Below are 13,718 nucleotides of genomic sequence, written 5' to 3'. Positions count from 1 at the left end.
CATAATCATATAAGATTTTCTTAGAATGCATAAAAAAATATAAAAGTGATAACACCAATATACAAGGTTTCTATGAAACCAAACAGTTCCTTGTCGATTTCCTTGCCCTTAAACTCCATTCCCGAAGCTCCTCATCCCCCAAAAATAGAACAATTCCATTTCTATAATAATCAAATTGTGTGTGCTACCAAACTGAACCCATAATGAAATAATAAAAAAAATAAGAGAAAGCAAATGTGTTGTATTTTAAAGTTGTAGTGAATGGTATATGGAGATTTTGTTAGGTTTGATTTGATTATGATTCAACACTAATACGCTCCAGCAATATACACCGACGCACACAAAGGTACCACTCTCTCTCTCTCTCTCTCTCCTTTCCTACTTTTTCATTCTGCTATTACCCGACGACATACTCACTGCGGGCAAAGATTCCGTCTTTGTCTAATTGTCTTCCTTTTTTTTCTCATACCCTAAATTTTCCCGAGAAACAATCACTGTAATCCTGTTATTTGTTTCGTTCATGTAAACAGTTACTATACTTTGCTGGGTCTTTTTTTTGTTTTTGTTTTTGTTATTCTGGGGAGATATGGGATGTTCTAGTTCGAAGTTAGATGATCTTCCGGCGGTTGCTCTCTGTCGGGAAAGGTGTAGATTTTTAAACGAAGCGATTAAGCAACGTTTTGCTTTTGCTGAAGCTCACGTTGCTTATACGGCTTCTTTGAAGTTATTTGGGCAGTCTTTGAACAATTTCGTCGACCATGATTTTGGAGCTTCTCCGGGGGCGGCGTTGCCTCCTTCTCCTCCGTCTCCTAATAAGCTTAAAAGTAAAGCGATGGATCCGGTTAAAGTCGGGTTGAGTTCACCCAAGAAAGATTTTGTTTCTCACCGCCATTCCCATTCGAATTCCGGGTCTCATCTTCACTTCCATTCTGATTCAGATGAAGATGACTCCGGCGGGTCTTTGCACCATTCCGATCATTCTTCTCCTTTGCACGACGATGGAGAGTATTTGCAGCAAAATTACCCCAATTATGGTGCTTTTGAGACTGGGTCTTTCCCTGGTGGGTTTATGCATATGAATTTCATGAAGAAGCAACCAACGCCGTCTATCGTTTATGAACAAAGGCCTAGGAATCCAGAGATAGTTTATATGGGTGAATCTTCTTCGTCGTCTTCTTCCTATCCTTACTCTTACGGAAGTAATATTAATAACAATCCTAGTTCTAGTTCATATCCTTATCCGGGTTACCAAAATTCCGGTGGTTTTAGTAGTTATTCTTCTTATTCGGGGACTGGTTATGAGTCTTCACTGCAACCGTCGTCGACAGAGAAACCGCCGCCGCCTCCACCTTCACCGCGGAGAACTTCAGCTTGGGATTTCTTGAACCCTTTCGGGAGTTATGAAAACTACTATCGTCCGTACACGCCGAGTGGGGATTTGAGGGAGGTGAGGGAAGCTGAAGGGATCCCTGATTTGGAAGATGAGAATTATCAACATGAAGTAGTTAAAGAAGTGCACGGGGGTCAGAAATTCGTTGATAGCGGAGGATATTCAAAATCCCCAGTTGAAAATGAAGCTAGAAACGTTGTTAGTACAGAACCAGAGGCTTCACTTTATCAGACCAGGCCTAGTGTTGGGGTTGAAAATGATAGGGTCGAATATGAGGTTCACGTGGTGGATAATAAAGTTGTGAGTGATGAACGCGCCGCCGAGGACCGCGGTAAAGGTTCAAAAGGTCCTCCAAGTCCAAGGAATGTTTTTGAGGTGGTTAACGAGTTACAGGCTCAGTTCGTTCGAGCATCTGAGTCAGGGAATGAAATCGCCAAGTTGCTTGAGGTGGGAACACTTCCTTATCAGCGTAAACATGGTAATGATTTTCATTACATTTACAGGATTCTTGTGTTTTTTTGCTTTTATCTATTTTCTCTTCTGGATTGGAAAGTTCTGATTTTTGCTATAGATATGGGTTCTTGATTTGCACAGCATGATTGAGTTTTCTAACTTTGGGTTTTGGAATTTTCATGCAACAGTTTCCAAGATGTTGCATGTAGTTACTCCTTCAATATCATTAGTATCATCCCAACCATCTACTTCTAGGACTGATGAGTCATCATCTCCGGCTGACAATACCGATCCAGCTTTTCTAGAACTAAATGAAGAATTGGCCAGGAAACAGAAAAACCTTTCCTCTACCTTGCAAAAGTTGTATATGTGGGAAAAGAAACTCTACAATGAAGTAAAGGTATATTGTGCCTTGATGCTGTATTACCTGTTGTTGCACTTGGCATTTGTTTCCACCCACTTCCCAGCCGTTTACGCATCTACTCTTTCGAATATCAGATTCATGATTATCTCAAAATGCCGTGCGAACTACTTGATTCACGGCTATTATTATTGGTTTTACACTTGGTTGCTGTCCATTTCTGTTTAGTTTAGTTTGTTTTATATTCTGAAAGTCACTGCTCCGAGATATATAAGGTTTCATGGTGTTAAATTTTGAGCTTTATGATGGATTATGTTTCAACTTATGTCATTCCTGCAGCCATTTTAGGATTACTTTATGAGCACTGTGACTTGATTATTCCCTGGATGAAGAGCAGCTTTATGCCTCCTCTTTTATTAGTTTCATAGCCTTTATGATTTTCGTGAGCTAGAAGTTTTTGATGCAATGCAGGCCGAGGAGAAGATGCGGGTGGCTTATGACAGGAAATGCCATAAGTTGAAACGGCTAGATGAAAGGGGTGCTGAAGCAAACAAAATTGATTCAACCCGACATATGATCAGGAGCCTATCCACAAAGATAAGAATTGCAATTCAAGTTGTTGACAAGATATCTGTGACAATTAATAAGATAAGGGATGAGGAGCTATGGCCTCTGCTCAATGAACTGATTGAAGGGTATTATTTTTGCTTGTTCAACTCTTTTTTTTTCTATCTCATTCTTTATTCTCTACGTACATTACTAGTGTTTTGTTATTAACTGACATAATTGTATCTTACTTTTCGCCTTGCCATTTTGATTGTCATTTGATATCTTTAATTATCATTTTTAATTGGAATACTTTTGCTATCTTTATTGGTTGCATAATGACATTGCTCTGGCATTTTAGTAATTTGCATTAGTATTCTTTTAGGAATATCTTGTCCTAGCTGTTGAAGCTTGTAAAAGTATACGGTGATGAGCGGTGGATGTCAATAATTGGTGTGTTTGGCCTAATTTGTCTAGTTACCGTGTTGGAAGATTATTATTTGAGTTTCCAGTATAGTGCTTGAGATTATATCTATTGAACTGTAGATATAATTTGGGTAGAGACTGCTTTATTATGCTCTATTAAACATACAATATAGGTACAATAAGGTACTGAGTGAGTGTCAAAGCGACTGTTCATCTCAGTATTTCAAAATGCACCCTCCATCGTTATATATCATATAATAGGTACGCAAAACTTTTGTACAATCTACATGTGCAAATACACTTTTATGAGACCGTGTTCACAAATCGAACTGGGAAAACTTAATGATCGTATTGGCCTTATACCAATTAATTGCTGTTAAAGAGGGAGTTTTATAAATGTTTTTCATGAGGCCCCTGAAGTGAAGCAAGTTTCTGTAAATATTGATGTCAAATTTGCTTTTGCTAACTTGATTTTTTTTCCAGTGATTTTCATTTCCTTGATTGTGCTGAATTTGCAATTTTTCTTCACTCCACAAGCCAATATTTACTTGCCATTTACACTTATCTTTTCTGTGCCTTAATTGTTTTCTTGCAATTTCGTTTTCCAGGTTAAACATATTGTGGAAACGCATGCTTGAATGCCATCGTAGTCAATGTCAGGTGATTAGAGAAGCCAAAAGTTTAGGTTCTATTGGATCTGGCAAAAAGCTCAGCGATGATCATCTTAAGGCCACTTTGCAGCTCGAACATGAACTTATTAGTTGGACGGTAAGGTTCGCTAGTTGGATAGGTGCCCAGAAGGGTTATGTCAGGGCTTTGAACAATTGGCTTCTGAAATGTCTTTACTATGAACCCGAAGTGACCGATGATGGAGTAGCTCCCTTCTCACCTAGCAGGGTAGGTGCACCCCCCATATTTGTAATATGTAATCAGTGGTCACAATCAATGGATAGAATATCTGAAAGGGAGGTGGTCGACTCCATGAGGATTTTTGCCATGAGTATGTTTCAACTTTGGGAACAAGATAAGTCAGAAATGCATCGGAGAATGATGGCCAATAAGGATTTGGAGAGAAAGGCTAAGAACTTGGATAGAGAGGATCAAAAGTTGCATAAAGAGATCCAAGCATTGGATAAAATAATCATTATGGTCTCTGGAGATGGTAACGGACTCTCAGTAGCTGGACAAGCTGTGTATCAGAGTGACACTAGCAACATTAGTTTGCAGGGTTGCTTGCAACGCATTTTCGAGGCGATGGAAAGATTCAGTTCCGAGTCCTCCAAAGCCTACGAGGAGCTTTTGCAACGTGTTAAAGAAAGGTTTGCTCAAGAGTGCGAGAGAGTTTCATAGGGCTGTATGAAAATGAATCGTGGCTACAATTGCAGTCTTGCTGTTTGAGAAATGAAGCTTAAGTGGTTAATGATTCACCATCTGCCTCTCTGATTACAATAGATTCATATAAGCTTCTTATGCACAAGTGAAGAGAGGTCCGGAGGGACAAGTTGCTACGCCTTGCCAACTGAGAAGTGAGAACTTATCGGTGGTGCCTACTAGGAGAACTGCAACTCTCGTATTCGGAATCATGCACCACCTCTTTCATCGAAGAAAATGGGGCATGTTTCTGCAAACCAAAGTAGCCAAAGCATCGGAGTAATATGATTCTCCATCAGTTTTGCATGATTAAGAGCTTTAAATTTAGGTGGTTGTGAGGATTCCAGATTGATGCAAGTCACAGGAATACCAACAAAATCAAATTTTGTACTATAATGGAATTTTCTTTTCGATCTTGAATTAAATTACAATAATTTTTTTTATAGACGACAGTTTTGTGTGTTGCAAACTGCAAATTCTCCATCAATTTACCTGTAAAGAACATTTTTAATGTATTATCATGCATTGTAGAATATCTGGTTATTGAATTGTCATGGTCAGGTTGATCTGATGAGATATTACACTTAGATGCCATGTTTTGTTTTTGTAATAATTGTCCCCAGCTTGACCGAGAACAGCATCTATGAGTACAGATTCTATGTTTTTACATCTTGACAGCTGAAATATGCCAATAGTAAGTTCATTGACACCTCTTTTAGTGTATATATACTATTCATTGACACCTCTTTTAGTGTATATATAGTGTGAATGACATAATGATAAAAATTAATTCTTTTTTTTTGGATAAAAATTAATTCTTAATGTTGTATAAATGGTCATTTTGTCATCTATTCTATTTTTTTGAATATTTAATCTTTAACGTCTTAATTTTTTATTAAAATAATTTTTATTAGATAAAATCATTAATGGATTAATGATCAATATATGTTATTAATGTGATATTTGCATGTGTTTAATTGATGACGTGGCATATATTATATCATCACTTTCATGATATGACACATGTCATATATTATTTTTGATGACATGATATATGTCAAGTTACAATTGAACACATAAAAATATCACATTAATATGATTTGATCATTGGTCAATTAATATTTTTTTATGTAATAAAAATTATTTTAATCAAGAAATAAAGTATTATAAAATTAAATAAAAAGTAAAATGATCATTTATATAAACGTTAAAAAGTTAATTTAACCCAACATATTTGAACTTTGGACACTTCCTTTGAGATAGGTATACTTAAATACTGTAGCTAAAAGACCCTTGTTTTGACACCTGAATTTGTATTAATTATTCTGTAAAAAGCTCTTGACTAAGGAGGGCATAGGACCTCAATTTGATATGTTTTAACTTGATTTAAGCGGGTCAGATTTTTTTTAAAAAAATTAGGGTTCATGTTGAATTGAGTTCAAATTTAGGGTAAAAAATATTTGACCCGACCCAAAAAAAATATAATTTTACCTTATATATTTAGGAATAATTACAATAATACTCTACTATATATTATTTTTTTAATTAAGTCACTGTTTTCATTGAATAAAAATAATTTTTTTATTATTTCGGGTTGGATCGCATCTCGAGTGTAAGGCTTCTTGTTCTCGGGTCGGGTCGGGTGGATCAAAAACCCGACCCATGCCCATCCCTCCTCTTGACTTTGGCAATTTGGATTTTATGATTGAATTTTGTCTTGCAAAGAAGCTGCCCTTTGTTGCCTAATCTTTTTCTTCCCCTTGCTTGAAGAAATTGACATGCACAGTTCTATGATCCGGTTGGCACCGGCACCGGCACCGGCATGTCGTCATTTGGTGGCCGGCAAACAAATTTGGCCATAGATTGGCGGAGAATATATGCTTTCTCCATATATTGGAGGAGAATATATGCTTTCATCATTAAAGCTAATTTGGTTTCAACCATTTAATGGTACTTTTAAATATGTAAAACCCATATTGATGGGTAGAACATACATCAACCCAAAATGTTCTACTACTGTCTTCTAAAAAAATAGTGAATGAATAGTTTGAATCTAATTTTATGAACAAGTTTAAGAGAGATATCATTGAATAGTTGTTTGATTGAATTCTTTAATATTTCATTATATGGTCATTGGTTTTGTGTTCTTTAATAGTTTTAAAGAAAACAATTTATTAATTTATTTTTATTTTATTGAGACTATAATTTTATTATATTTTCTCTCCATTTATAAATTTATATGCTTTATTTGATAGTTTATTAATGGGCAAAAATGCCTAATAAACCTCAACATAAGTCAGAAATAATTGTCAAAAGAAGATTGATTCATACCATCAGTCTTAAATTTGGATATGATCGACTACTTTAGTTTTGTTACAGCAACGAGTTAAACAATTGTCATAATAGGGAAAAACTTGGTCGGAGAGCATCAGTTCCGGCGAAGACAAGCAGAAACCTTTAACATAAACAAGAAGCTCTGGTAACAAAGACAGATACCCAAATCCCTTCAAAGTTCTAAACCCATTCTCATTTGTGTCAAAACCAATAACCCTTTCCTTTTCATCTCGTGATTCTGTTCCCAAAAGCAAAAAAGTGAAAGCTTTCAATCAAAGCTGAATTATGGGTTGTTGTCAATCGTCTTTTCTAGCAGAAACCCACCCAGAGAAAGACCAGAGGCAGCAGCAGCAGCAACAGCAACCGGAGCCCCGGAACCATAACCAAGCAGGTCCGGGTGCTGTGCCCGACCCGGTTGTTGCTAATGGAGTCCCTTCTTTCTCCGAGTTCTCCTTTGCTGAACTTAAAGCGGCCACCGATAATTTCAGTTCAGATAACATAGTTTCTGAAAGTGGGGAAAAAGCTCCTAATCTTGTTTATAAAGGTCGTTTGCAGAACAGGAAATGGATCGCTGTTAAGAAGTTTAGTAAGACGGCTTGGCCTGATTCAAAACAGTTTGTGGTATTACTATTTTCCTTTATTTTTGGTTTATCGCCTTTTCTTTTCTTTTGGGTATTTGGTGAGATATTTGAAGTGGGGGTTTTTTTCTGTGGATTTGTTTTAGGAGGAAGCATGTGGAGTAGGGAAATTGAGACACAGAAGGCTTGCAAATTTGATAGGGTATTGCTGTGATGGAGATGAAAGGCTGCTTGTTGCTGAGTACATGATTAATGACACACTTTCTAAGCATTTGTTCCATTGTCAGTTTTCCATTCTCTTTTAACTTGAAGAACCCTTTCTTTTTCTTTTGTTCTTGTTCCATTTTTCTAATTTCTTGCTCATGTTTTAATTGCTTGATTTTTAGTTCTTGTTTTAATTGTTTCCAACATGCCTTATGTAACTCGAGCTCATGCCACAAACAGTTTATCCAAGAATTTTTTGTTTTAAATTTTTGATAATTTGTTGAGTTAATACCTACTGAATCGTATATAATAAATTACAGATTGATTTGCTTACTAAGTTTGATATACAGTTTTGTTAGCTAAATGCTTTTAGTTTGATAATATGTCTGGACATTTCTGTTTATCACAGCTTAAATTTGGGTCTTTTTTCACACTATACAGGGGAAAATCAAACCATCGAGTGGGCAATGCGTTTAAGAGTAGCTACCTGCATCGCTGAAGCTTTAGATTATTGCAGTACCGAGGGCCATCCGTTATACCATGATTTAAATGCTTACAGGGTTCTTTTTGATGAGGTATCGGTCTCTTGAATATAAGGTTTTTTTTATAATGTATGTACTTTTTTGCTCCTTTACTCTAGCATTAACTACCACTCAGAGCTGTAAGTGATGTCTTTTTGATGGATTTTGTAGGATGGTGATCCACGTCTTTCATGTTTCGGTTTGATGAAAAATAGCAGGGATGGGAAAAGTTATAGCACTAATCTTGCATACACACCTCCAGAGTATCTAAGAAATGGTAATTCCTTTGCTATTTGATTTATTTCTGGTGGTTAGTGTTTACTGTCATAAATTAATTGTTCTTTGTTCTTCTGCTTGTCCAAATTCAAAGGGATTTACCCTGTTACTCATATCTGAAATTCAGTTTGGTCCATACTAATGTTACTCCACATGATTGGTCTGCTGTACTTCTTGCATGTTTCCCAGTAAAAGACTTATCTTCCTTTGTGTTTCAATCTGATGTTCTTCTGTGATGATTGAGCAAACTTTATGAATGGTGTCAGAATTGCAACTTTAACAGACTTCTTGTAGTTTCGACAGTTACTATTGCAACTTCTAGAGATCTTTGTTTCTTTATAGCATACAAACATGGAATTAGAGGCAAGCTTTTATGAAAATGGATTCCAGTGTTAATGGTTTATTGGTTATCTTTCGGTGTTTCCATAGATGAGTCGAGTTATTCTGGTTGTTACTATGTAGGTAGAAAATTATTTCGAGAAATATGTTAAACTGATCTGTTGTTGCATTGAACTGAGTTACATGGAAACTTCTTTTCAAATTGCATGGTTCTCTTCATTGAATTTTCTCGAAACTATGCTTCTTGTAGGGAGAGTCACCCCAGAAAGCGTTATTTACAGCTTTGGCACTGTTATTCTCGATCTGCTTAGTGGGAAGCACATCCCTCCCAGTCATGTAAGTGGATTTAAGCGACTCCTATTTGTGGTGAAAGATCCATAAATATTATTGTGTACTTTTCTTTTCCTTTTTCAATTTCAAACTCTCCACATCATGGAATCAGTTATGGCTCCTTGCAATGCTTGAAAATGGGAACTTGATATTCAAATTGTGACATCATGAGGTTAACAGCTATGATGCTTTAACAGTTTCACATATTTTTCCTGATTAAACAGCTGCTTATGTCTTTACCTGTTCTACTATGAGACATCATTAATCTCAAAGGTTACAAACTATGGTTTTAGATGTTTTGCATGTTTGCAGGCACTCGATATGATACGGACTAAAAACATCACGCTCCTCATGGAGTCACATCTAGAGGGAAAATTTTCTATGGAGGAGGCAACTGTGGTCGTTGGCCTTGCCTCTCAATGTTTGCAATATGAACCCAGGGAACGGCCCAATGTGAAGGACCTTGTTGCCACACTTGCTCCATTGCAAACCAAACCTGATGTAAGGAACTTTGCTGCCTTTACCTATTCAATTTCGTAACAGTTTATTCTTTCTTTATTGTTGAGCCAAAGATTTCTTACCTGTAGCTGTAGGTTACGTCTATTGCCATTAGTGAACATTTGAAAACCTTTTGCATGTATGGTTTCTGATAAAGAAAATGATGAGTGCTGTATCAGAGTTGTCCAAGATACTTAACGTTCTTCTGTATCTTCTTCACTTGCTTATTATTACCTCGAACAATCCTCAAGCTAAAAAATATGTGGAATTAATCACATTAAAATTATTAGTTATTACCTTGTGGCTGTGCTTTTGAAGTCCTGGGGAGCATGCGTTTCAATTTAGATCCTGATTATTGTATATCTTGGCTTTCAGGTTCCATCTTATGTTATGCTTGGAATCTCAAAATATGTGGAAGCTCCACCAACTCCGCAGCGTCCACTTTCGCCAATGGGTGAGGCATGTTCACGACTTGACCTTACAGCGATCCATCAGATACTGGTGATGAATCACTACAAGGATGATGAAGGGACAAATGAGGTGATGACTCATTTGAGCGAATCGTTTAATCCATTTTCTTTACTCTCGTGCTAAGAAGTTCATATAATTGTGGATGGATTGTTTCAGTTATCTTTCCAAGAGTGGACCCAGCAGATGCGAGATATGCTTGAGGCTAGGAAGCGTGGGGACTATGCATTCCGTGATAAAGATTTTAAAACAGCCATTGACTGTTACTCCCAGGTATAACATCAAAACTTTAACTTGTCATGAACTATATGTTGTTTGGTTGAGAGTTTGCCCATGATTGCCATATTGCTTATTTATTTGCTCGACAATTCAATAATTCTAGGAAAAGTGGGTTGTATAAATGGAATCTTTTGTTCGTTTGCCTGTCATCTTTCCTTTTCTTATCTTGTACAATTTTCATACTATAACTTTCTCCGCCAGATATAAATCTGTTGAAAATTTTAAATTTTTTGTTTACCACGAATCAGTTGTGATATTATCAAGCAGCTATTCTTGACCGGAATGACCTCTAACGTAATTGAGGTTATAACTTTTAGGTTAGCTCTTCAGCATCTGAATTTTTTTACTCCTGCTGTAGTGAGGCAAATGTTAAAACCAAGTCCGGTATTTAACCATCTTGGGTTGGGATGGAAGCCTTATGGATACCTTTTCTTTCTGTGCAGTTCATAGATGTTGGAACCATGGTCTCCCCGACTGTTTTTGCTCGACGCAGCCTGTGCTATCTATTTTGTGATCAACCAGATGCTGCCCTTGCAGATGCAATGCAGGCTCAGATTGTGAATCCAGAGTGGGCGACCGCCTTCCATATGCAATCAGTAGCTCTTGCAAAACTAGACATGCATAAAGATGCCGCAGACATGTTGAATGAAGCTACCGGACTTGAAGATAAGAAGCAACGAGTCGGGAAAGGTTCGTGAGAACAAAATATTGTGTTGTTTCATTCTACATTTCTGTACCATTTTCACGTTGAGGCTGCAAAAAGTTTGTGTAAAAATTTGAGTTTGAAAATCAAATTTCAAATTGAAATTGTATGAAGTAGCAAAGAATGTGTATTTTCCCCTCATTTGTGATGGTGTATACCTGCACATCATGTTTGCAATTATATGCTATGCTTAATAAGGAGGCTCCACCATTTCAACCATATGCAATACAAATCTTTCTGGTCAAAGGAGTTTCTGAAGCTATTCTCAATCTGTTACAAAAGCAATTATATTTGTCTGATTTATCACCTAAAATTCAAACGAACAAACTCGTGTGAAAAAAGCATCGGGAAATATTTTTGTTCTCTTCTTGGATGAGCCTGAACGGTAACATATCCGAATGCTTTTATTTGCTCTCAGAATGCTTTTAGTCTTTAGATGGACTCGAGCTCTTCAAGCCTTCTTGCATTGCAGTGAAACCTGACATCACTACTGGTTAAATCATTCCAACAGATGTATTTTAGCCTTGACAGACAATCAAAAAAGGCGGTACGTTGTAATATGTTGCTTTTATTTTGAAAAAGATGTATAATATTGTCGAACATTTTTTGTCAATTTGTTTCCAGCGACCGACTCCAACTCGCTTGGCCTCCCTAGTTAACATTGTTTTTTTTCTTTGAATTTTCCGAGTGCTGCTGCAGTGGCAAGAACAAGACGGGACAGAAAGCATTAAATGCCGTCCCTTGATTTTATGTCCATGGTAAGAAGCATTTGTTTTCAAAAGTTCTGCAACAATGTGTCAATTAGTCGGTGAGATTTCATCGTTGTTTATTTTCGGATTTCAAGTGTGCATGACCGGCATTGCAGTCCTGTCTCACCTACCTGCGTACATCGGTACATGCAATTTGGCCGCTTATTTCTCGTATACAACCCTGTATGTACCTATAGTTACCTTTTTTAATTAGAAAATTATTGAAATCAGCACGAGCATCACTGGAATCTTGTCCCCCACCGCAAATATATGTTGAAGAGCATATGAGAGGAGACAAGGATCACAGTGCCACTCGTGCACTAAAATTAATGCTTCGTTTCTCTGAAAAAATGTGCTGGCTCATAATGCATATATAAATAAATTGCTTACAGATTTCTTGGGGTGGGGTGGGAGACATCGGGCAAACATAGGCAGCAAAATTATTGAGATTCGGATGAGGATCATGTTAGGAGTCATGGAGGTTGCAGATGAGATTCCTTTTGTCTCCCCTATTACCAATATATATAATCAGTGCTTGAGGGTTGAAGGGGACGGTGGATCAAATTGTACATCTAAGCCTTTAGCCTGTTGATCTAAGACGAAAAAAGATGGCTTCTTCCCCTTTGAACCAAAAATCCAATTTTCATGCTCGTTCAAACAGCTTGCCTTCTAGACCTCATCCACTTGTTACTCAAATAGATGAGTATCTATGTAGGCTAAAGTCCAATGAATCTGCCTCATCTTCATCCCCGCCATTGACCCGAAATCTAAGTGGCCTTAGAGATCTGTATGAGTTGGTTGATGATTTACTTCAACTTCCTGTAATACAACAATCATTAGCCCAACGATGCAATGACAAGCAGGTTAACGAGCTGTTGAATGAGTCTCTCAAGCTCTTGGATGTATGTGGTGTGGCCAAGGATGTTCTATTGCAGGCCAAGGAAGATACGCAACAACTTCAATCGATTTTGAGAAGAAGAAGAGGCACTGAAGCTGGTTTCACAAATGAAACTAAGGAATACTTTGCTTCAAGGAAGAAAGCAAAGAAGTTAATACGTAAGTCTTTGAAAGCTTGTAAATGTGGCTTTGCTCAGCTAGAAAACGACGGCGAAGCCACATTTAGCATGTTGAGAGAGGTTGAAAGAGTAACATTCACTGTGTTTGAATCTCTCTATTCTTATATCTTTGGGTCAAAGATGGAATCAAAATCTACCAACTGGTCTTTGGTGTCTAAGTGGATGAGCTCCAAACGTGTAACATGTGAGGGAGAAGCAACGGAAACCAACGAATTCGAGAAAGTGGATGCTGTTTTGTGCACTGTCATTGGTAACAAGATCGGAAAATCTGGAAAAATGAGCAGTGATGATGCACAAATTGAGTTGCAGAAATTGGAGTCAAGCATTCAAGATCTTGAAGATGGAGTGGAGTGCTTGCTGCGGCTCTTGATCAAAACTAGAGTTTCTGTTCTCAACATCCTTAGCCAAGAGGCATTTACCTGAAGAAAATCATATCAATACCATCTTAGAAAATCATGTCAACACCATTCCTGTACATATATCAAATATACATATAATCAATGAAATACAGTTTTGATATTACAATTGTTTTTTCTATCATTTGTTTTCTCTTTTCCCCACTTTCAATATCACGTATGAGGATTAGGATCCATTCATTGTTAAACATCAAGTTACCCCGAAAACCTGACTGAATTTCAAACATATGACATTTTATACCATTAATTAAATATTTCTAGTTCCATGGACGATGTTTGTTCTGATCAATTTGATTGAAAGTTTTAAACCAGATAAGGACATCACTCACTCAATCAAAATAAAAGATAGAAATAAGTCTTCAGAATGATCTCTTGACAAAACTCAGAGGCCCCTGGGTTA

General features: G+C 37.0%; 3 protein-coding genes across 3 annotated transcripts; all 3 read left to right on the top strand.

Moving 5' to 3' along the window:
* Positions 1 to 204: 204 nt before the first annotated feature.
* LOC120211423 (protein ROLLING AND ERECT LEAF 2-like) lies at positions 205 to 4,598 on the top strand. Its single transcript, XM_039209961.1, has 4 exons — positions 205 to 1,868; positions 2,032 to 2,243; positions 2,676 to 2,899; positions 3,785 to 4,598. The coding sequence occupies exons 1-4, from the start codon at positions 587 to 589 to the stop codon at positions 4,524 to 4,526; spliced, it is 2,460 nt and encodes an 819-aa protein (XP_039065892.1). The 5' UTR covers positions 205 to 586; the 3' UTR covers positions 4,527 to 4,598.
* Positions 4,599 to 6,883: 2,285 nt separating this feature from the next.
* LOC120211421 (serine/threonine-protein kinase BSK1-like) lies at positions 6,884 to 11,257 on the top strand. Its single transcript, XM_039209960.1, has 9 exons — positions 6,884 to 7,502; positions 7,606 to 7,741; positions 8,105 to 8,238; positions 8,356 to 8,461; positions 9,050 to 9,135; positions 9,442 to 9,630; positions 10,003 to 10,167; positions 10,255 to 10,368; positions 10,818 to 11,257. The coding sequence occupies exons 1-9, from the start codon at positions 7,167 to 7,169 to the stop codon at positions 11,070 to 11,072; spliced, it is 1,521 nt and encodes a 506-aa protein (XP_039065891.1). The 5' UTR covers positions 6,884 to 7,166; the 3' UTR covers positions 11,073 to 11,257.
* A 1,177-nt stretch (positions 11,258 to 12,434) lies between these two features.
* Positions 12,435 to 13,325, top strand: LOC120211299. Its single transcript, XM_039209873.1, has one exon. The coding sequence runs from the start codon at positions 12,435 to 12,437 to the stop codon at positions 13,323 to 13,325; it is 891 nt and encodes a 296-aa protein (XP_039065804.1).
* Positions 13,326 to 13,718: the final 393 nt, after the last annotated feature.

This window comes from Hibiscus syriacus, unplaced genomic scaffold (assembly GCF_006381635.1).
Source record: "Hibiscus syriacus cultivar Baekdansim isolate YM2019G1 unplaced genomic scaffold, ASM638163v2 tig00109972_pilon, whole genome shotgun sequence".
Lineage (NCBI taxonomy): Eukaryota > Viridiplantae > Streptophyta > Magnoliopsida > Malvales > Malvaceae > Hibiscus > Hibiscus syriacus.
This window is presented reverse-complemented; position numbering and strand designations above follow the sequence as displayed.